Raw genomic sequence first — 25,564 nt, 5'->3', positions numbered from 1 at the left:
GGGAACGCTTGGAAGCACTTGACTTGTACTCGTTGGAACGCAGGAGGGAGAGATATATCATAATCTACACTTGGAAAATCCTGGAAGGAATGGTCCCAAATCTGCACACACAAATCAGTCCCTACGAAAGCAAAAGACTGGGCAGGCGATGCAAAATACCCCCAATAAAAAGTAGGGGCGCCATTGGTACACTAAGGGAAAACACCACAAGTGTCCGGGGTCCAAGACTTCAACAGCCTCCCATCAATTGAGCATTAGGGGAATTGCCAATAAACCCCAGGCTGCCTTCAAGAGAGCTGGACAGATACCTAAAGTCAGTGCCGGATCAGCCGGACTGTGGCTCGTACGTTGGACTGCGTGCGGCCAGCAGTAACAGCCTAGTTGATCAGGCCCTGATCCATCGGGAGGCCTGGTCATGGACCGGGCCGCGGGGGCGTTGATCCCTGGAATAACCTCCAGGTAACCAGGAGGGTATTCCAAGGATCAACGTCCCCGCTGCCCGGTTCACGACCAGGCCTCCCGGTGGATCAGAGCCTGATCAACCAGGCTGTTACCAATTTATTCTTATTACATTTACATGCTTTTAAATATAGAAATTTATAATAGTAGTAAAACGTGGGTGAAATTCTGGAATAAAACTACTAGTTTCGCGGTGGTAGTGGTGGCCGTGGTGTCTGAGCGTTGTGGTGGTGGGATGACTCAGAGGCTGTAGCCCAGCACTCGTGTAGCGGCCGACGACACACCAGCCTGCAGGCCAGCCGGTCAGGAAACTTTCTTCCTCTCTTCCCCACCACCACCCTGCAGACTCATTTAACCCCCCCCCCCTTTCTTTTTTTTTCTAGAAACTCCTCTCTGCTTGATCCGTAGTTGTTCACGTCGCTTTTCACAACCTGAAACTGTAAGGGTTCTAATCTCATGCCAGTGCGAAACGTACAGAGTTTCCTAACCTTGGTGTATGTATACACATATATATACATACATATATATATTTATATATACACATATGTAAAATACACATACACAAAAGGATGTTATAGACAATAATTCTGGAGGCGAGGACAGTGTGAAACAGTAAGAGACTCCAGTCCTCGGGGATTAACATGTTTGATCACTTTGATAAAATCACGGAGGCTTTTCTAGGAATGCCATAATGTAGACGGTGAAAATGGACGTCGTTAAGGCATTTGACAAATGCAATCCTGACGTGATAGCTCGTAAATCGCATTATAACTTCATAAATTAGCTCCGCTCTCCTTTGTTTCAACTAGACATAACATTTTTTGTTTTATGAATTGTAAGCTGTATTCTTATTTTTACTTCCTGTATTTGCCCGAAATGCTGTGCATCCTATGTGCTTTTTCGTTATACCACTGGAAATCAATAATGTTAATGGGTGTAACTTGAAAAGTAACGTAAAGCAGCGGTAAACAATGCATAAACTAACCTTAATGTAAAATGCTCAATACCTCCACTGCATAGTCGTGGCGCCACTCGTCTGTCTTGTAACAACAACAACAACAACAAAACTTGCGGGTGACAGAAAGTAGGATGAAAGTACCTCTGTAGAGGACACCGAAAAAGTGCGAGAAGGGTCTTCAAGTGAGTAGAAAATAACGTAAGTAGGGGACAAATACCAATTACTCGGATGTGGAAAAAAATATGAACTCGATGGGGAGGGGGGGGGAAGGCCCAAGTCGGACTAAAACGGCGTCTTAAGCTCCTCTCTTCTATGTGCGGGTTATTTGTGTATTCCAGTCACGGTATTGTGCCTTTTTTGTTGTTGTTATGAACTCAAATGGAAACATTAAATAAAACACGTTATGGACACCTCCATGTAACGAAAAAACAACAACTAAAGGACTAGGTCAGCTGGCATTATTATGCCTATCTTTAAAAAACACAATAATGCAAAATACGGGAAAATGACTTGGTGAATGAGACCTTTCAAAAGAGCGAATGCTAATGGTAACACGATTTAAATAACTTGTCTCCCGCTTGAAAAATGCAGCTCAGTATTGACAGCGTCGAGTTAGAAAACAGAGAGCTTTACTGCCCGCCTAGAACCAATAAAGTATTAAGTTACTGGGAACGCCTCAAAGAACTGAAAATGTATTCTCTAGAAAGAAGGCGAGATATATACATGATAATATACACACTGAAGATACTGTAGGGCCGAGTCCCATTTTTACATTACCAGAATAAGAGGATGTGTGAAGTAAACCTAGTGAAGAGCTGGGAAGCCATAGTTACCGTGCGAGAATACTTTCAACTTCCGTGGGCCCCGACTGTTAACACCTGCTGCCTGCCGATATCATAAATATTGCTGGAACCAAAGTACAGGTCTTCAGGAAGAAACTAGATTATTACCTTTGTGGTGTGCTAGAACTGCGTGCTTGTGACTGATATATAGGCTGGCGAGCTACCAATAGTAACAGCCTAGTTTTTTAACCAAACAACGGGGAGGCCAGGGCCTGACCGGTGGAGTAGGGGGCAACTCCTGAAACAACTCAGAGGTAAATCACAGGATGGAAGGTATCCACAACGCTGTATATCTAATTTAAAGCTCTCTTCTACCTTCCCTTCCTCCCGAGGATAGACAGGTGGCTTGGTATCCATGGGAATGGGTACGGTAGGGTAGGGAGATGAATGTAGTTACCATGGGAACGGGTTTAGGGATTGGAAGGGGGGGGAGGATGAGGCCAGCGACCCATGTGGGTCCAGTCAGACCTCATCGCTGTCTCCCCCAACTCTCTTACCACAGTACCGCTACACCTACCCAACCATTACCACTTTCGCTACATCCAACATACTAGTCATTACTATTGCATATTCAGCTAGTTTATTTTCGCCCGAGTTTATACACTACCAATGACATTAACAATACGCTCCATGATATGGCGCAGGCGGTGTCGGCCAATCGATCATTGAAAGGTTGCGAGGCTCATTATATCATGAATAATATCAGCCACAATACAAGTGCCTGTGTGGTGCACTTGTTTTATCTTTATAAATTGTACCCCTTTTTACCGTCCTCGGTGTTGCTCTGTGATATTGGTTTCTGATCAAAAATATTTTTGTAGTTTTAGCGTGTGCAACACCTTTATTATTATTAGTCTCCTGCATTTATAATCATTAACCAGGATGTGAGAGTGGTTCTGTCAAAATTACTACTTGTGACAGTATGGCACATGCCAAGTCGTCCCCCCTCCCCCCGCGTGCTTCTAGTGAAAAGAAGAGTTGCAATAAGTACACAAGATAACTAAATTAACTAGCTTTCTTCAATGGAGAGCCCAATCCCCCTTAAATAACTAATCACTGGTGATACGACGTCGGGGTGCATGTATCGAGCACCAACAGGCAAGTTGGCTATTCTGTTGGTCAGTAGGGAGACCTGGTCTGGAACCAGGTTGCAAAGGCGATGATCCCAGGTATCAGCCAGTTTTGATGGTATAGGTGGGTATCGGCTATTTTTTAGGTTTCGTCCCAACCATGTTAGATTAATTAACCCAAAAATATTTTGTGCATGTTCTTCATTGGGTACTGCCAAGTCCCTAGGTTTATTGAGTTTGTCTGCTTCCCAGTGATTGGCAAAACTTTCCTGCTGATCATCACTAAAGGGAATGTGTGTGACAAAGAGAGTGAGTGAGTTGGAATCCGTAAGTAAGGATGATATCCTTTGTGTGAAAATTTATTCCAGACTTTGAAGAACCACGTAGTAAATCTTGCAAACATGGCGGCCTGGAAACTTGCAGCATAGACGCATCTCGTATGCGCTCGATAGAGGCTGCAAGACTACGAGGCACAAGTGCTTTCACACCATGAGTCCTCAACTTTCTTAGATTACCTGAACCACCCTCCCTCCGTTTCAACTACGATTTCTTGACCGAATAGATAAAAGCAAGACGACTTGTCACTAGTCTGGACCCGGGCTGGACAAAAGTAACATTTTAATAGAACCTTCAACCACTTGGCTCCACTGTGGTCAATGAGAAGAACTGTACAATACGGGCAGCAAACAACTGGTTGTATCCTTCTCAGGAACATCACCTCATCTGAAATCATTTATTCCTACAATGACCAGAGTCGGGTACATGCTCGTACAGCACTCATCGATAAAAGTCGTCTGACCAAATGAAATCGCTGGCCCACAAATGGCTCCAATTTCATTCTACTCCGTTTATACGTCTCGACAACAAAAAGTCTTGCAAATGAGCTGAGGTAGGTAACATCTCTTAACTTGTAAATAAAGGAAGGCACTCTTAACCTAACCCTATAAAACCATTGTAAATGGAGAGAGAATAAATAGATGTGAGCATATAGTTCTCCGTTAGGTATCTGCCTTTTACTTAAACCACAAGTCTAGCACCAGTCGCGGCTGGCATGACCCACCATAGATCTATTGACTACCTCTCCTTCACGTGCCTTCAGAGATTCATCCTTCTAAGCACATTTGTTTCGGCTAATGACACTAATGCCCTTGGCTGTAACACCGTCTTGCCACGCTCATGCCATAAGTCTGGCACCACTGACCGAATCCATATGAAAAAGGCCTACATCATTTTTTTTTTCAATCACCACAGTTCGTTGTTTGTCTATGTGTATAATGTCAAGGCGTTGGGCTGGCGGTCAGTGTTATCGGGATTGAGACAAGGTTCTCGACCGAGCACTGAGCTGTAGCAATGATCCACTTTATTATCTCGTTGAATTCATTGTGCTTTTTGCCTGCCATCCCCTGCAGACTGCAGACCATGTTGATCAGTTACTATCTTGCTGTACATATTCTATGAATAGAGGCATCTACGCAACCCACTGCATTACAGGGGGGGGGGGTGTCTGGATGGCAACGTGTGCTAGTTTTGAGAAGTGGAAGAGTGTGTCCAGGCATTAGGGGCGCTAACAGTTGAGAGGCGGCCGATATACTGTTGCAGCCCATCCTCTTAAGACAGTATTTCATTGTTGCTAATATAGTCAAATGGGTGACTGTATAATTAGCTTGCAACCAGTGATTTTCTTAGTTTTCTAGTGCGCTCAGTTGGAGGTCCCACTTTTTTGTTCGTACGCCGGAGCTTTTTATCTCCCTATATTTCAATTTTATATATATATATATATATATATATATATATATATATATATATATATATATATATATATATATATATATATATATATATAAATATATATATATATATATATATATATAAAAGCGTTGTGACATGTTATAATTGGTTAATTTTTTATTGCTAGAGGTCAGTGTAACCTAATTAAATCGACCTAAATAACATAAATCGAGAAATTGGTGCAAAATAGCATGTGAGAAATCCACAGAATTTGCTGTGATGGGTTGATTGTGTGGATCATGTATCAGGGATCATAACTGTTTATCTTTGCTTTTTAGGGCTAGATTTTTCACGGGCCTTCATTGACACTGATGTTCCTATAGTAGTTGGTGCATTTTCGCTAAATTGTGTTGGTGTTTGGTCAGATTTTTTTCACCAGCTCATGCAGGCGCTATCCTAATTAGCCAGTATTTCATTGTGACTAAGATAGTCTAATAGATGGCAGAATAATTTAAGACAGGGTAATGTGGTCAGAAAAGTGACAGATGACGTTAAATGGAAAAGTGCCACGTCCTAATGCTAGAGAATGTAAATACCCTTAGCGCCTAGGAACTAAACAATATAAAACTTTATCATACAGCATGTGAAAAGGATTTGAAAGTTATCGCAAGCAGGAATTGGAAACAAAGACAGTAGTACCTAAGCGTAAGTAATAAGTTAAGATTTCTGAGATTTGTATAGAGAAGCATAAACAAAAGGAGTTTTTCAGCTCTACGCGTTAGTAAGGCTCGGAGACTAAACTGCTTTGTTCTCTAATGCGTTATAAATGCATTAGAGAACATAAAACTAAGAATAACAAACCTGATCCACTGTATTAGGAATCTTTTATACAAATATAGGATGTGAACCGTGAACCTGTACTCATGAAAAGACGTAGAATGGTGGAAGATACGATTGAAATACAGTAGATGATAGGTATAGTAAGTGTACAAATAGGGTGCTGAGACTAGCCAAGAAATCAGTCAAAACCATGGAGTAAATTTAGATTTAGAAAATATAGGAAAGTACTGATACGGAAATAATTGTAAGAGTAGGACAGTTTGGTAAGTAGGAGATAGATGCATGATAATATATACCTGGAAAGTACTTGAGGGCCTTGTCCCAAATATGCACACTGCCATGGCATATTAGGGCGAGAGAGATGAGAGGAGTGTAAAAATAAAAAAACTGAAAAGCAAGGGTGCAGTGTGCACAATAAGGAAACATTGTATCAACGTCTGTGACCCCCAGACTATTCAACATCTTACCAGAAGATATCAGAAACATTGCTGGGACAAGTGTAGAAATCTTAGAGGAAACTAGACAGTTATCTTTACCAGGTGCCAGATGAACCAGGCTGTGATGGATACTTGGAGCAGCGGGCCATCAGCAGCAACAGCCTGGTTGACCAGGCAAACACCAGACGAATCTGGCTCCAGGTGTAGAAAAGCACGAAACTCAAAGATATATGAAAGGAAAGGTAAGAATGGTCGTCGAAGTTTACACGTGGAGGATGTAGGTTATTGTTGGGTCGGATGAGCTTCAGTTAGGGAGACAGTCGTGGAAGGAATTAACGTGTCCGATCCTGTCTTGCAGCCTTTTGAGTTATTTTAACTATCGGGATTAATATTGATTTTTTTTTCCCGTCAAAAGTTTAGAACACGAGGAACAGTGCAGCAGGCCTGCTGGCCCATGCTAGGGAAGTTCAACTCACCCGCCTCCACCCACACATGTACTTGTCTACTGTTTGCCTAGCGAACCAGGCTGTTGCAGCTGGCCCACATAACCATCACAGCCTGGTTGATTTTGCATTTGGCCATCCTCTGCTGTTTTGCAACATATTTATGTCCATTCCTGAGGACTCCTATTATTTATACTTCTTGATATGAAGCCAAGAATTGTATTAGCTCTTGCAAACCTTTATGCCGCCAGTCGTATTACTTGTACGTTTAATTTTCCTATGTTCCTAACGTTGAAACTTACGGTGCATTTTTGAATAATTTGGTGGGGATATAGATCCACGTAAATTGCAGCTACTGAGAAACCCATCAAATTCCGGTTTACAGCAACTTTTTAACCGGTACTGTTGAATCTGTGTAATGTAGTAGTGGTTGCAGGGGTCAAGGTATAACTCCTATCATACTGTTATCTATTGGGTACTCCTATACTAATTTTTGACATCCAGGGCCCAGTCATATCCTCTCATTAAATTGTGTATAACATTATGAATTTAGCATGTACCCTTGAAAATCAATTTTGTCTGTAAAATAAATAAAAAAAAAGTATATGAAATACAGCTGACTGTAAGTATCCCTAAATGGAGTATTTCCTTTGTTGGACACGGTTCAGAAGGTGAAAAGTGGTAATACGGTAGTATGTTTTTATTTTCAAGCCCTATGTTTGGTGTATTGTCTAGATAGGGTTTCTTCTTTTATTAACATGCATTTTTTTTTTCCATTTAACGATCTGTATAACCCTTATGGGTTTAGCACTTCCCATGGAATATAATAGCAATAATCTTCCATTTGAGTGAAAATTAGTGCAAAATGTAATGTTGATTTCGAGAATTGATATAATGGCTGAATCTTAACTACATGGTTGTGTGGGTGGGTGGGCGTGTAAAAATGTGTGCAAGTGTAATGGAGAATACTGACTAAGGAGAACGTGCATAACTGCAGTAATGTGTAGTTGAGTGCGGCTCTTGGTCCCACGTCTTGGCTGCATGTGACCGGTTTTACTAATGCTCGTCTCAAGGCCCCCTTGTGTGCGTTGTGTACTCTGCTAGTGTTTGCAGGGGTCCATTAATAACTTGTGGCCCCGCCTCTTAAGTTTAACTTTTATTGACCGGCTTACTGATTTGTAGCTTCCAGGCCCGTTCATACCTCCATTTGAAACTGCATATGGTGGTTTACCTCGTCTTCGGGCGGGCATAGATATGTTATTGTTGTGGGGAAGCGCTATGCCTGAGGAATGTAAGGCATTCAGATTTGATAGGAAGTTTAGGCAACTCAAGTTTATATCAAGAGCCTTTCTTCCTCATCAAGGACTTTCCCCCTCACCTTGAAGTAAGCATGTTGCATGTGTTGCGGATTTGTAACAACATCCCTTGTGGGTGGTGAGCTTGGTAAATCTTCATACTAACACTTGTGCTGCAAGTTACATTTCATTACCTGGAGGTTATTCCGGGGATCAACGCCCCCGCGGCCCGGTCCACGACCAGGCCTCCCGATGGATCAGGGCCTGATCAACTAGGCTGTTACTGCTGGCCGCACGCAGTCCGACGTACGAGCCACAGCCCGGCTGATCCGGCACTGACTTTAGGTATCTGTCCAGCTCTCTCTTGAAGGCAGCCAGGGGTTTATTGGCAATTCCCCTAATGCTTGATGGGAGGCTGTTGAACAGTTTTGGGCCCCGGACACTTATGGTGTTTTCTCTTAGTGTACCAATGGCGCCCCTACTTTTTATTGGCGGCATTTTGCATCGCCTGCCCAGTCTTTTACTTTCGTAGGGAGTGATTTCTGTGTGCAGATTTGGGACCATTCCTTCCAAGATTTTCCAAGTGTAGATTATGATATATCTCTCCCTCCTGCGTTCCAACGAGTACAAGTCAAGTGCTTTCATTGTATGTACAAGTTTAACGTGAAATACTGCGACTAGATATTTTCACTTATGTAATTGAAAAATATTATCTTCTATGATGCTGATGAAACTATGGATGCTCTTTTGATAAGCTGCTTCCAAGCTACTTTATTAACATTACTGATTGTCCTTAGTTCAGGGTAGTTTAGTATCTGGAAATAATACTAAATGTCCATGCAGCAGCCTATAGTGTGCCAAGTATACCGTAGAACTATATACGTGATATTCCAAGTGCTAAAATCGGATATAGTGCTCATATATTTAGCTGTTGGTTAAAACGCTAAACCCATAAGGATCATACAGTACAGGGGGAATGAAAGGAGGGAGGAATAATTAGGTTTGCTCCATTGAAAGGGAGGACCGTTTAATTCTATCAAGCGCATTATGCCGGTATCAGTGCACCCAACTTGAAAGCAATGAAAACCACCGTGAAAGAAATGAAAGCGCTGCTGTTGTTAGTAGCTTGTGTTCTTAGATAATTGGAAGTTGTATTTGATGTTCCGCAAGTCTGTTTCTTCAGTCAAACGAACCTGTAATTCAGCGAATGGTTAGACATAAATCTTAAGAGTGTCACATGCCTTTGGTTGCAAAGGGGGAGATTTAATAAGTAGTACTAAATTAAAAATGTTTTGACAAAACAGAATTGTGTATAGACGGCAGCAGAGTATACTATCGTCCCCATGGTTGCTTGTGATGCGTTGTCAGCATTGGTGAAGGGCTGAGGCACACTTTGTTGCGGTTAGACGTGGAATCACCACTTCCGTTGTCGAGTGCTGCTGATGGCGGCAGCAGTTGCTGCTACCGCCATCTCTCTATTTTTCCTCCCCCCCCCCCTCCTTTTTTGCTTATTTACACAAGGGTTTTTACAGGGTTAGCCTAAGAGATGAACTTTATTTACAAGCTAAGAGCAGTTACCTACCTCACCTCATTTGAAAGCCTTTTCTTATGAAATGTACAAAGAGGGAACAGGATGAAGTTGGAGCCAGATGTGGGTCAGCGATTTCATTTGGTCATCTAACTATTTTGTCGATGTTATGCTGTACAGACATGTTCCGGACTCGTCATTCTAGGGATGAATGATCTCAGATGAGGTGATGTTCTTGAAGTGTAGTTGCTATCTGTTGCCCATCTTGTGTAAAAGCTGTCACCGAGGTGGAGCCACATGTGGTACCTTGACAGTATTGGCCGTGTTCATAATATCTCTCCAATGTTGAAAGCTCTACTGGAGTGACAGATCTGTCCAGGTTGGGTTCAGGAGATAAGTTGTCTTTCTCAATTCTTTCTTTATTCTGTCCAGAAGTAGTAGATGAGACGGGAGGGGAGAGGGGCAATCAAAGACAATAGAGTATGCTGAAGATTTCAGCGTGCCTGTGTTTCGTTCATTTTTTTTTCAGTCTACTGTCGAACAGGTGCGAGATACACCGTGATGGTGTTAACTTCTTGGCTGCTTTGCTTGCTTGCTTGCTTGCTTGCTTACAAGATTTACTACGTGATTATTCATAGACTGGAATTAAATTTCACCCCTAGGAACTCCACCTCATCCGCAGGTTCAACATACTCACGTTCATTCTTACCATTGATTTAGCATTAAATTTGTGTTTTCTTAGAAGCAAAGGTAAACTGCCACCTTTTTTCCCAGGCTGATATAGTTGTAAGCTAATGATGTCTGAGACCAGCTGGCTTTTCCTTTCTTGGATAAGTAAATGTTAGCCAGTACAGTCATCTGCATAGTTACAGAATTCTGGGATGAAATGCAGGTCATTGAAGTAAACATTCCATAATGAACTAAGCACACTTCCTTGTGGAACACTGTCACCGACTGTCTTGTTTACCCAACCATAGAGAACTACTCGTAGTGATTACCTTCAAGGTAGATCTCTAAGTGTAGTGCAGAAGCAGAGACTCCAAGTGCTTGGAGTTTTGGCAAGACTTTTTGGCGATATACTCGGTCAGTAGCACCAGCAGTGTCCAGTGCTACTACACAGCTGATCTTATTCTTTCCCTCCCTCACCATCTCCCCCACCCCGTCCTCCTCTCTTTCTTATCTTTATTGCTTTGGACACTTGCTCGCAGGCGTGTGACCGGTTTCCAATGTTCTAGATCTGTTGTTAATTATAAGAACAAGATTCGTGCACATCGGCGTTGAACCTCCCTCAGATTGTTCTAACGTTGCAGCTCGGCCCAGCTCAAGGCAGAAGAGATCATTTACGGCCCGCAAGCCATTTAAATGACTGAGAAAGCCTCAACGCCCTAGATACGTGATAATCTATATTTATAAAATACTGAGGGGCCTAGATAATAATTATAACAGAGTATACCACAAACTCTGGCCATACAATAGAACGGAAAAATATTGTAAGGGACCTGGGAGTAGTAATGTCTGAGGATCTCACTTTCAAGGATCACAGCAGTGCCACAGCCACAAGTGCAAAGAAAATGATAGAATGGATAATGAGAACATTCAAAACGAGAGATGCCAAGCCAATGATGATCCTTTTCAAATCACTTGTTCTCTCTAGGTTGGAATACTGCTGTACATTAACATCTCCATTCAAAGCAGGTGAAATTGCAGATCTAGAGAGTGTACAGAGATCCTTTACTGCACGTATAAGTTCTGTCAAGCACCTTAACTACTAGGAACGCTTGGAAGCACTTGACTTGTACTCGTTGGAACGCAGGAGGGAGAGGTATATCATAATCTACACTTGGAAACTCCTGGAAGGAATGGTCCCGAAGCTGCACATACAAATCACTCCCTACGAAAGTAAAAGACTGGGCAGGCGATGCAAAATACCCCCAATTAAAAGTAGGGGCGCCATTGGTACACTAAGAGAAAACACCATAAGTGTCCGGGGCCCAAGACTGTTCAACAGCCTCCCACTAAGCATAAAGGGAATTACCAGTAAACCCCTGGCTGCCTTCAAGAGGGAGCTGGACAGATACCTAAAGTCAGTGCCGGATCAGCCGGGCTGTGGTTTGTACGTTGGACTGTGTGCGGCCAGCAGTAACAGCCTGGTTGATCAGGCTCTGATCCACCGGGAGGCCTGGTTGTGGACCGGGCCGTGGGGGCGTTGATCCCCGGAATAACCTCCAGGTAGTCCCAAATCTGCACCTTGCCATAACTACGTTCATGCTACTAGCTGCTCACTGGCACCATATATGCTTGACATCCTGGTTGAGCTGGCATTTGTTGGAGGGACTTGTCAGCTTTCCTCTTGAAGACTTCTATACTTGTTCTGGCAGTGTTTCTGATATCTTCCGGTAAGATGTTAAGAAGTTGGCCGTGAAAGGCGGATCCCCCATACTGCTATGTATCTTTCCAGTTTTTCAAAAGGGCGTTTCCTTCAACGGCATTGTTTGGCAGTTTAACTAATAATTGCTTTCTTGTATCCACTTATAACATGACGGCCTCGCTTTAATCCATTGTTTTGTTCTCTTAATCATAGCACCTTATTAGCATTTTCGTTTGTGCCTCACGGTTTGCACTCTTCGTTGAAACCCACCTTTAGTGGCCCGGTGGTCTGGTGGCTAAAGCTCCCGCTTCACACACGGAGGGCCCGGGTTCGATTCCCGGCGGGTGGAAACATTTGACACGTTTCCTTACACCTGTTGTCCTGTTCACCTAGCAGCAAATAGGTACCTGGGTGTTAGTCGACTGGTGTGGGTCGCATCCTGGGGGACAAGATTAAGGACCCCAATGGAAATAAGTTAGACAGTCCTCGATGACGCACTGACTTTCTTGGGTTATCCTGGGTGGCTAACCCTCCGGGGTTAAAAATCCGAACGAAATCTTATCTTATCTTAAGTTCATTGCTCTCCTCTGTATTTGAAAGTTTCCTGATAATGGTGATGAACGGCGCATCCTCCATCCTGTTTTCCAGCCTATTAATATCCATTACGTAATAACACCCACTCGAGCTGCACCACAGTATAAAAGCCTTAATATCATCATTTGAGATTTCTTTGTAATATACTTACACATGAAGTCAACTAATTTACAGTAATTGAAGTGCCCACGTTTGTGTGAGTGCGCGCGCGCGCGCACACGCGCACGCACACACACACACACACACACACACACACACACACACACACACACACACACACACACACACACACACACACACATTGGTTATACAATTGTAGGTTAAGAAGCCATTGTCTTTAATGAAATTGCAGTGTAAATAAATTATATGGGTGTACTAATATACGAACAGAAAGTTATCAGAAAGTACTCTATGCTATTTACAAAACTATGTAACTTAATAAAGAACAAATATTTGTCCGGGTTGTGTTTCTCGACATACCAGCGACCGGGGAAAACCCGGAGAAGCATCTTTCATTTCAGGAAAAGTTTGTAAAAGATCCTTAAAAAATTAGATAATCTACGTATGGCAAATAAACTTTCAGACGTTAGTCACCATTAATAATTATTAAGCGTGTGTGTGCTTAACAATGTTATCTAGTAAATATACCCTCCAATTTATTAGTTTTTAGTGTTATTAATTATTGTTAACCTTTAATCTAAATCATATAGGTATGCTGGGTATTGCAAGATGTGTAAAAAATGCCCTTAAAATGCTACTTAATACCTTTTAAATATTTTCTAAAATTAGGAAATGTGCTTTTATGAAATAAATCAGTTACAGAGCATTCAAAATACTGGTCTGAAAGCCACAGATGTGTCGTTTACTAGAGTGACTTTCTGCACATATCAATTGTTTATATATGTATGCTTTCTTGGCACTACACTACATTTCTTAACATACTCAGAAATATCAGTTGCCATACAAGGCCAAAAGTATTTCAATCTGGCTTGTTTTACAGAAGGATCCATACCAGGGTACGTAACACCTGGTACATCGTAAACTAGCTGTAAGGCTACATTCATTAGTGAATGTGGAATTAATAACTGGTATACTCGTCTGCTAGGAGTTCCCAGCTCGGCTGTGCGATGCAGTAATTCTTGGTTCATGACAGTCACGTATGGGTGCTGGTGGCTTCACAGTCAGAATAAGATCTTCCTTGAGCAGGAATCGAATCATACCAGACCACATGGGATCTGTTCTCTGAGCATTCTTTACGTCCTCTGCACTAAATGGAGGGTCTGCAGTTACTATACTAACATGTCACGATAAAGCCTCTGCGACTACATTTGACTTGCCAGGTAAGTGTTCAAAGGTAGAGTTGAAGTCTTGGTCAAGGACCATCTGGCTAACCGTCCAATAGGTTGTTTGTTCTGGAATAAAGGTATCAGTGGAGCATGGTCTGTCAATACATGAACAGAGTACTGATATAATGTCTCTGAAGTGCTTTAAAGACCATACTATTGCTAAAGCTTCTTGTTCAATCACTATAATTACGTTCAGCCTTCGTAAGGGCCTGGCTAGCAAATGCAACTGCGTTTTACTTGCCATCGGTATTCTGAGCTAGTACGGCACCTATGCCAATTGAACTAGCATCAGCTGTCGGATAGAAGGGCTTAGAAAAATCTGTAAATTTCAAGATTGGAGCAGATGTTAGCTTTTCTTAAGAGTTTGGAATGCTCTTTCTTGACGGAAAGTCCAAACAAAAGGAGCATCTTTCTCAAACAACTCAGAGAAGCTGCTATGGAAGAAAAATTGTCAATGAGAAATCAATAAAAACCTGCTAAGCCCACAAAGAATCTTACGGCATCAGCAGTTTTGGGAGATGGAAAATTCAATACTGCAGTTACTTTACTTTGGTCAGTTGTAACCCGTCTATGAGTGACTACGTGACCAAGAAACTTTATTTCCGATCTGAAAAATTGTCATTTAGACAATTTTTATCTTTAAATTGGCTTCTTCAACCTTACTAAGTACTACGTCAAGTCAAGTGCACATCCACGGCTTCAGACATGACAATTACGTCATCTAAGTACACCATAAGTGTTGCCTATGAGGCCTCTAAACATATTAGTCATGAGCCTCGAGAATGTGATAGGCGAAGATCATAACCCAAAGGCCATACTGAGGAAGTGATAATGACCTGTAGGAGTGGAAAATGCGGTTATCTCTTGGCTGTCCTCATGAAGAGGGACTTGCCAAAACCCTTGTAACAAGTCCAGGGTCGAAAAGACTTTATCTCCGATGTTACGTAAAAGGTCACCAAGAACAGGAAATGGGAAGTGATCTGGAATAGTTTTCGCATTTAACTTCCTAAAGTCAATCACTTGGCGCCAAGTACCGTCCTTCTTAGGTACTAGGATCAAGGGCGCATTGCAAGATGAATTGCTGAGTGCGATAACTTCATCAAGCATCTGATTGATCAATTCTTCTGCGACAGCAACCTATGAATGAGGCATTCTGTAATCAGGTATATAAATAGGTCTGGTACCAGGTTCAAGTGAGATACGATGGGACAATAAGTTTGTTATACCCATCTTCTCACCTGGTTAGGCAATGGCTTTACGACGTTTGTTCAACAGAGTCAACAAATGCCTGACCTCATCTGGGAAGTCGGTGGGAGCTAAGTCTTTCTCCTCTACTGGTGGCGTGGATTGATCCAGTGGAGTAGATGGGGTCTCCCCAGTTGAAATAGCACTGATTCACTTGTTAGGTGACAACTCATCCTCTACCTGAACAGGGTAAGGATAGTGAACAAGATCAACAATATTGGTATTCGGTATGAGGCGAACACTGTGACCAGAAGTGTGAGCAAGGAAGAAATGGATCTTACTGTCTCTTACAACTTTTAAGGAGGGCTCAACAAACCCTTCACCTTGCAGTTAGCGTCGCCGAACTCTCAGTATCAGTTAACAGTAGTGTCATAATGACTAGGTAGGCTATCTCACCCACCCGTATAACTGTCCAACTGGACAGGTACTACTGGCAGGCCACTGGCCCACATATTCTTGACAGCCTGGTTGATCTGGCAATTGGTGGAGGGATTTGTCAACTTTCCTCTCGAAGGTTTCTATACTTGGCAATCTAAGAAAATGGACTTTACCACTGGCGGGATTTGAACCCGCGGTCAGAGAGTCTCAAAACTCCAGACCGTCGCGTTAGCCACTGGACCAGCTAGCCACATTACGATTTCGTGAGTCAAAATGGACTTTCCCTCCCCATTCTTGGAACGTGAATGCCTCTCAGGCACTATTTAACTCCTTTGGGTTTAGTGCTTCCCAATAAATATTATAATATGCTTAGAAACAGTGCACTTAAGTTTTGACCTGCATCCTGTCTGCTTCAAGATCTCGAGGAGGATGCTCCTAGTCACCATGGAGAGTGAGGGTTGGTCTGTGGCAGTTACCTCAAATTATTGTTATACCCCTATTGGCACGTTCTTGTCACGAGGACTCTACTAGTCCAACTGGATTAGTCACGGTTCCTGTATGTAGTGGAACATTGATTTTTTAAGACTTCTCAACTGGTATATGAATGTGCATTCTTTTTTTCAAATGGTATATGAATGTGTATTCTTTATCTGTGGGGGAAATTTTTGAAAAAAAAAAAGAGTTTTCCTTGTATCTGATTGGTCATATTATAATATTACCTAAAATAAAAATGTAAGAAATATCTTTCGTTACTTATTTCTTGTCCGATCTTAACACGCTTACGTTTGGGCAAATGATTATCTCGTTATTAAAAAAAATTGCCGGCCCATCAAAGGAGGTGCCTTGATGTAGGTGATGCACTTGATCTCGAGGAACTGAACTTACCCTCCCCTTTCCTTTAATGGAGCCTGAATACCTCCCATGCCCCCAGGGAGTGGGCTTAGCGCTTCACCCCTGAGTAAGGTAAATCTATAAAATTAACAAATTCACAAGATACGTGAAAAAAAAAGACTCCAGAAAGGGAGATATGAGGTGTGCGCACTCGCTGAGGAGATTAAATCGGTTCCAGTCGGAGATCATCAGAAATTAAAAAGAAATTCACCCTTGGGTCTAATTATAAAGGCTGGAGCAACTGCCTTGTGTAAACAAATTCATATTGGAATTTCTTGCTAGTTTCTTATGATCTCCCTCTGGCATTGATGAAGCTCCCTTAGCGAGTGAGTAGAATATTGTGCCCACCGTTTTCCCATCCCTGGAGTATTCTGACGTAAATAAAATTCTTAGTAAAATGTGTGTTAAATTTGCTGAGAACTGAGATAGTAAATAAATTCAGATGAACACGAATTTGTACAATTGAGGTACTAGATGTAAACCAAGTACATTTTAAAGTTGTAAATGAACTGAGAGTGCAAAGGCTATCCACTATATTTTCTTTGCTTTGAGACCAGGGTTGGATTGAGGTAGTTTAGGTCACCGTACTAAGAGGGTATAAATTCTGGAAATGAAGGATGATTTCTGACAACTACTCCGAGCATCATACGCCTTATGTAGAGAGACCATGGAAGCTAAATTTGCGCTTCGAGAAAATCGTGATATAACGTAATGAGTGTTTTTTATAGATAAGTCACTGACTCCTTTTGGTTTCCTAGATAATTTACACAAGTTAAACTATGTATAATTATACTTGTGTACCTATATTTAAATATATTTACTTTAAATGGTTTGGTATAAAAGGTACTAGCACAAGCCAATATATTTTCCTTACCACCCTATAATTTTATTTATTTTATTTATTATTTTATGTCTGCAAACAGTACATTGAGATTTTATATTTACAATAGTGGATTGCAATGCAAAGTGGGGAGATGGATCTTCAACTTCCTAACAAATCGAACACAAAGAGTAGTGGTCAACAGAGTTAAATCGGAGGCTGCCATAGTGAAGAGCTCTGTTCCACAAGGCACAGTACTCGCCCCCATCTTATTCCTTATCCTCATATCAGACATAAACAGAGATATACACCACAGCACCGTATCATCCTTTGCGGATGATACTAGGATCTGCATGAGGCTGTCTTCTGCTGAGGACGCGGTTAACCTCCAAGAAGATGTAAACAAAGTTTTCCAGTGGGCAACGGTAAACAATATGATGTTCAATGAGGACAAATTCCAACTACTCCGTTATGGAAAACTGGAGGAGATAATAACTAGAACAGTATACTACTGACTCCGGCCATACAATAGAGCGGAAAAATAATGTAAGGGACCTGGGAGTAGTAATGTCTGAGGATCTCACTTTCAAGGATCACAACAGTGCCACGATCGCACGTGCAAAGAAAATGATAGGATGGATAATGAGAACTTTCAAAACGAGAGATGCCAAGCCCATGATGATCCTTTTCAAATCACTTGTTCTCTCTAGGCTGGAATACTGCTGTACATTAACATCTCCATACAAAGCAGGTGAAATCGCAGATCTAGAGAGTGTACAGAGATCCTTTACTGCACGTATAAGTTCTGTCAAGCACCTTAACTACTGGGAACGCTTGGAAGCACTTGACTTGTACTCGTTGGAACGCAGGAGGGAGAGATATATCATAATCTACACTTGGAAAATCTTGGAAGGAATGGTCCCAAATCTGCACACAGAAATCACTCCCTACGAAAGTAAAAGACTGGGCAGGCGATGCAAAATGCCGCCAATAAAAAGTAGGGGCGCCATTGGTACACTAAGAGAAAACACCATAAGTGTCCGGGGCCCAAAACTGTTCAACAGCCTCCCATCAAGCATTAGGGGAATTGCCAATAAACCCCTGGCTGCCTTCAAGAGAGAGCTGGACAGATACCTAAAGTCGGTGCCGGATCAGCCGGGCTGTGGCTCGTACGTCGGACTGCGTGCGGCCAGCAGTAACAGCCTAGTTGATCAGGCCCTGATCCATCGGGAGGCCTGGTCGTGGACCGGGCCGCGGGGGCGTTGATCCCCGGAATAACCTCCAGGTAATCATGCCTAGGCATTATGGGCCAACTTAACATTATTGGCTTACAGTCTATTTAATACTAAGGAGTATATCATAGTTGTACAGTAGGATAGTAATTATTTCATAATTGTACAGTAGAATATTAATTATGAATGAATCAAAATTTGTATAATACAAAGATATATTTATATTCGAAAATACTTTTTGTGAAAACAATGATTCAGTTATATTCCTGTCAACAATGGATAAATCATATTAAAGTTAAAAATAACCATAATGAAATTTTTATGAAAGCGAGAACGTGAACTTTATTTTAGCGTAAAAAAAAATATTTTGGAATGAGAATTGTGTTGTAAGGATGAAGACATTGAGGGGTTTAGGATATGGGTGCATTTGAGGGTTAAGTGGATAGTGGTTGCGGGCATGGTCGGTTTGGCCAGCGTGACCCAGCACTACCCTTGGTTCATATGTACCTCCACTCTGGAGCTCCCTTGTTTTGCACCATAATACTAGATATTTTCTAATCAAAGCCTTAAGTATAAAAAGATGCATAGTCATTGCGTTCAATAATCTTCATAACCACTTAATGTTACGTTGATCCTTACGAGATTGTATCATGTGCCGAGAAGTTTTTATTAAGGCTGTTTTCATTAGGGTGAATAGTACCTTTATTTTTGCTAGATATTGCCCAAGCTCGACATGCACGACTCCGTGTGTTGTGACATAAATAGATTTATTAAAGTTTGTAGTGTATATGAAATGGAGAAACCATTGGTAGGTTGTCGGGAAAAGTGAGCATATAGTGTGTGGAGGTACTCTGCCAGGCAGGGTTGATGGGGAGAGGCGGGATGGGGAGACCATTGTGGGGGTTCATGGACATCTCTGTAATCTGTTTTTGACGGAAAGTACACTCGGTAACATTTTATTTGCTGTCATTTCCTAAATTAACTAATTAATTTGAATGGAAGACTTTTAATTATCTATAAAAGTTGAACAAATGTTTAAAGTATGGTGTAAGTCGGCATCAACGGCCATCTCCCGCCAGCGGTGTTACTAACCTGGGGAACTCGGAGTTTTTTCTTTTTTTTGTTGTTGTTAATTTTCATAAAATTACCTACACACGTTTAATGTACAGGAACTAATCTTGTAACGCTGTTGATATGGATGCTGTTTGAGGAGATTGTGGAGGGGTAGGGTGTTAAGAGGAAAGCATAACTGTGTGGGGGTCTCAGTCTGAAGGTCACAGAGCTGCTGCATCAGGCACCCAGTACTTATTTTTTTCTCGTTTTATATTGCTCAGCATTACACCCATAACACAAGGTGAACACCTAAAGACATTAATATGGTTGTTATTTTTTTTCCTTGTATTGTTTTGAGAACGTGTAATCTTGGATTGTTCATAATTACCGTCCAGCCGCTTTCAGTAGCATGAGGAACTATTTTTCCCATGCTTTGGTTGACAAGTCGTCTTTTGGATATATATCATGTATGTCATCATGTTTATCAAGTTCCTGTAATCGTTGTCCAAAATGATTTTAGAAGCTTGTGATTTTTGTCGTTGGGGGGGGGAGGCGTTTGTTTCCCGTGGCCGGTCCTCGACCAGGCTTCCCGGTAGATTAGGGCCTGGAGGTTACCTGGATACCTGGAGGTTATTCCGGGGATCAACGCCCCCGCGGCCCGGTCCACGACCAGGCCTCCCGATGGATCAGGGCCTGATCAACTAGGCTGTTACTGCTGGCCGCACGCAGTCCGACGTACGAGCCACAGCCTGGCTGATCCGGCACCGACTTTAGGTATCTGTCCAGCTCTCTCTTGAAGGCAGCCAGGGGTTTATTGGCAATTCCCCTAATGCTTGATGGGAGGCTGTTGAACAGTTTTGGGCCCCGGACACTTATGGTGTTTTCTCTTAGTGTACCAATGGCGCCCCTACTTTTTATTGGCGGCATTTTGCATCGCCTGCCCAGTCTTTTACTTTCGTAGGGAGTGATTTCTGTGTGCAGATTTGGGACCATTCCTTCCAAGATTTTCCAAGTGTAGATTATGATATATCTCTCCCTCCTGCGTTCCAACGAGTACAAGTCAAGTGCTTCCAAGCGTTCCCAGTAGTTAAGGTGCTTGACAGAACTTATACGTGCAGTAAAGGATCTCTGTACACTCTCTAGATCTGCGATTTCACCTGCTTTGTATGGAGATGTTAATGTACAGCAGTATTCCAGCCTAGAGAGAAGTGATTTGAAAAGGATCATCATGGGCTTGGCATCTCTCGTTTTGAAAGTTCTCATTATCCATCCTATCATTTTCTTTGCACGTGCGATCGTGGCACTGTTGTGATCCTTGAAAGTGAGATCCTCAGACATTACTACTCCCAGGTCCCTTACATTATTTTTCCGCTCTATTGTATGGCCGGAGTCAGTAGTATACTCTGTTCTAGTTGTTATCTCCTCCAGTTTTCCATAACGGAGTAGTTGGAATTTGTCCTCATTGAACATCATATTGTTTACCGTTGCCCACTGGAAAACTTTGTTTATATCTTCTTGGAGGTTAACCGCGTCCTCAGCAGATGACAGCCTCATGCAGATCCTAGTATCATCCGCAAAGGATGATACGGTGCTGTGGTGTATATCTGTTTATGTCTGATATGAGGATAAGGAATAAGATGGGGGCGAGTACTGTGCCTTGTGGAACAGAGCTCTTCACTATGGCAGCCTCCGATTTAACTCTGTTGACCATACTCTTTGTGTTCGATTTGTTAGGAAGTTGAAGATCCATCTCCCCACTTTCCCAGTTATTCCTTTAGCACGTATTTTATGGGCTATTATGCCATGATCGCATTTGTCAAATGCTTTTGCAAAGTCTGTGTATATTACATCTGCATTCTTATTTTCTTCCAGTGCATCCAAGGCCATGTCATAGTGATCCAGTAGTTGTGAGAGGCAGGAGCGACCTGCCCTGAACCCATGTTGCCCTGGATTGTGCGGATTTTGGGAATCCAGGTGATTTGCAATCCTGCTTCTTAGCACTCTTTCAAAGATTTTTATGATGTGGGATGTCAGAGCTATTGGTCTATAGTTCTTAGCTAATGCTTGGTCTGGTCAACTAGGCTGTGACTGCTGGCTGCACGCAGTCCAACGTATGAACCACAACCCTGCTGATCGGGTACTGACCTTAGGTATCTGTCTAGTTCCCTCTTGAAGACAGCCATTGGTCTATTGGTAATTCTTATGTATGATGGGAGGCTGTTGAACAGTCTTGGGCCCCAGTCTCTTACTGTACTCGAGACACCCGTTTTCCGTTAAAAGTATGTTGCACCGTCTGCTAGTCTTTTGCTTTCGAAGGGAGTGATTTCTGTTGTGTGCAGATTTGGGACCAGTTCCTCTGGGATTTTCAAGGTGTAGATTATGATGCATCTTTCTAGAACGCCTGCTTTCCAGGAAGTATAGGTCAGGGGGCTAATAGTGTTCCTAATAATTAGGATGTTTGACTTTAATACGTACAATGAAGGTTCTCTGTACATTCTCTAGATCTCCGAATTCACCTGCCTTGAATGATGCTGATACTGTCCAGTTCCAGCCTGTAGGGAATTGTAGATGAATAGTTCAGACAATCGACAAGTTGACGAATTAGACACTTACGCAACTCTTGGGTAACTTTGTGGAAATGTTTCGCCAACCATTGGCTTCCTCAGTCCAATACAGAAAAAAATGGTTGAAGATCAGGAGTAGTTTGAGGAGGTCAGTCCTTCAGCCTGGAGTCAATATGATTAGTCCATCAAACGATAAGAGTAGAGCATATACGCTGATGAGGAGCTTTTATACTGCAGACAAGTGAGGTGAAGCAGTCGTAAGCGATGTCACCATGGAAAAATCCACAGGTGCAAGTAGATCATGTGGGTGAGTAGCATTCTGCTCTGACATATTGATGGGAGAACATTTTATATTGGATTAGTGTTCATCTCTACTGTAGGGGTATAATTATTGTCCTGGAAACATGTTCGTCATACTGCTGGAGTACCTGGAGGATATTCCGGGGATCAACGCCCCCGTGGCCTGGTCCACGACCAGGCCTCTTGGAGGCCGAGTGTAAATGCTTCTAAAGGTATAGATGCCTACACAAATAACCCGTACATAAGAGAAAGGAACTTGGTCCTAGCAAGATTGACAAAACCTTCATCACAAGTTTGTCTCCTTTGTATAGGTTATTTGAGTATTGTTCCAATCACAGTATTGTGCCTTTTTCCATATAGATGTTTGTGTAATAAGGCAGGATGTAATAAACTGTCGTATTGAGAGGCTGTGGAACATCCTTCAGCATGTTAGCGCAATGCGCTAACATGCTGAAGGATGTTTTCATGGGTCAGTGCTTCTGGGTGAGTTGGCGTGTTGTGAACCACCATGCTAGTGAGGCTGCATATTATGTACAGCCATGCTGGTGAGGCTGCATATTGTGTACAGCCATGCTGGTGAGGCTGCATATTGTGTACAGCCATGCTGGTGAGGCTGCATATTGTGTACAGCCATGCTGGTGAGGCTGCATATTGTGTACAGCCATGCTGGTGAGGCTGCATATTGTGTACAGCCATGCTGGTGAGGCTGCATATTGTGTACAGCCATGCTGGTGAGGCTGCATATTGTGTACCACCATGCTGGTGAGGCTGCGTATTGTGTACAACGATTTTGGTGAGGCTGCACAGCCGCGCTGGGGAGGCGGCACGCTGTGCACAGCCGCGCTGGGGAGGCGGCACGCCGTGCACAGCCGCGCTGGGGAGGCGGCACGCCGTGCACAGCCGCGCTGGGGAGGCGGCACGCCGTGCACAGTCGCGCTGGGGAGGCGGCACGCCGTGCACAGCCGCGCTGGGGAGGCGGCATGCCGTGCACAGCCGCGCTGGGGAGGCGGCACGCCGTGCACAGCCGCGCTGGGGAGGCGGCACGCCGTGCACAGCCACGCTGGGGAGGCGGCACGCCGTGCACAGCCACGCTGGGGAGGCGGCACGCCGTGCACAGCCACGCTGGGGAGGCAGCACATTGAGAACATAAGAAAGGAGCACTTCAACAGGCCTACTGGCCCATGCTAGGAAGGTTCAAGTCAATCACTCATGTACTTGTCTAACCGATTTTTAAAGCAACCATTTTTGGAGGTACTTGTCAGTACAGTGGACCCCCGCATAGCGAACTTAATCCGTGCAAGAGGGCTGGTCGTTATGCGAAATGTTCGCTATGCGAATTAATTTTCCCCATAAGAAATAATGGAAATAAAATTAATCCGTGCAAGACACCCAAAAGTATGAAAAAAAAATTTTTTTACCACAAAAAAATGTTAATTTTAGTACACACAAACTGAAAAAGGCATGCACAATTACATGACACTTACTTTTATTGAAGATCTGGTGATGATTGATGGGATGGGAGGAGGGGAGAGCATTATCTTCTTTCCTTTTCTGGGGTTACTTCCCTTCTTCTTTTAATGCCACTAGGACCAGCTTGAGAGTCACTGGACCTCTGTCGCACAACAAATCTGTCCATAGAGCTCTGTACCTCCCGTTCCTTCAAGACTTTCCTAAAATGGGCCATAACATTGTCATTGAAATAGTCACCAGCACGGCTTGCAACAGCTGTGTCAGGGTGATTTTCATCCATAAAGGTTTGCAGTTCAACCCACTGTGCACACATTTCCTTAATTTTTGAAGTAGGCACAATGGATTCCACAACTGGCATAGGCTTCTCAGGGTTAGCCCCAAACCCTTCAAAATCTTTCTTAATTTCCATACTAATTCTCACCCTTTTTACCACAGGGTTGGCACTAGAAGCTTTCTTGGGGCCCATGGTCACTTATTTTCCAGAAACAGCACCGAAAACACTGTAATAATACGAAATATTCCGAGTGTATGCTTGAATGTTACCGCGGAGGCTAGCTGGTAAACAATGGGACGGGCGGCACATGTGAGGCTGGCTGAGGGCCCACATTGGACGCGTCTCGGACGAAGTTCGCTGAGCGGGTTTTTGTCTACTATGCGGGGCAAAATTTCAGCGAACAAAGCGTTCGCTATGCGGATTGTTCGCTATGCAAGGCGTTCGCTATGCGGGGGTCCACTGTACTGTATTTCAGTTTAATTGAGTATGAAAGTAATGTGGTACAGTATTGCCTCTCCTCCCTTAGCGACATACTCGTTTACCAACGACTCGGACTTACGACAGGCTCTCTGACCCGTATTCATGCCTAAATAATGTATATTAGAACTGATTTCTTCTATTTTGTTTATTACAGTGTATAGTACACAACTGTAAACATTTAAAAATATACCAGAAATGTTATAAATGGTGCAGAGGTAACATTAAAACAATAACAAAGATGGGCGACACCAAACCCACTACCATTATAGTATGCTCCTCACTTGGCGACGAATTTGTTTACCGACATGATCTTAAGAATGGAACTCTGTCGTCCAGTGAAGAGAGAGATTACTATGCTCAGGCAAACGTAACAGGACATTAGACACACAGAAAACAATGTGAGGAACAAGCCAGTTAAAATTGTAAGGGCTAGCATATTTTAAGCAGAGTTAATGGGTAATGAAGACTAAATGCACCTTTTCTAAAAATATATCAGTAAGGATTCTTTAATTTATTGGAAATTAATTTTTCATTGCAAAATTGAAATGCTATAAGTGATAGAAATTGAATTTGTGCCATACTGTTATTTTGCAGAACACCTATGACCAAATTGCTGCTGATGCCAAGTTTCAGCTATTGTTGACAAATGTTGTAAATAAAAATGCCAATGAAAATGTTCGTTCCATGGCTGCCGTACTTCTTAGAAGACTTATCACAACTAATTTTGATGAAGTTTTTCCCACGGTAAGTATTCCACATCCTTTTAAGCTTGGTTTATGCATATTATAATATTGTTCTGTTAAGAATAACGTATTGCAGCACATTTTTATAAGCAGTAATAAATGATAAACTTAGTAATATTGTATTGATGTTTTGCCTTGTACAGTAAGCACAGGTTTATGCTTCATGGGATTATTGATTTACTACTATGAAATGACTGTCCTAGCTG

General features: G+C 42.6%; 1 protein-coding gene across 1 annotated transcript in view; it reads left to right on the top strand.

The window, feature by feature from the left end:
* Karybeta3 (karyopherin beta 3) overlaps nucleotides 1-25,564 on the top strand; it is a 173,970-nt gene that overhangs the window by 32,763 nt on the left and 115,643 nt on the right. Inside the window, exon 2 of the mRNA XM_070085160.1 lies at nucleotides 25,210-25,359. Coding sequence (XP_069941261.1) covers nucleotides 25,210-25,359 — 150 coding nt within the window. The remainder of the gene's footprint in view (nucleotides 1-25,209; nucleotides 25,360-25,564) is intronic.

Source organism: Cherax quadricarinatus, chromosome 15, assembly GCF_038502225.1.
Source record: "Cherax quadricarinatus isolate ZL_2023a chromosome 15, ASM3850222v1, whole genome shotgun sequence".
Taxonomy (NCBI): domain Eukaryota; kingdom Metazoa; phylum Arthropoda; class Malacostraca; order Decapoda; family Parastacidae; genus Cherax; species Cherax quadricarinatus.
The sequence above is the reverse complement of the archived record's forward strand: the minus strand, read 5'-3'. Positions and strand labels throughout refer to the sequence as shown.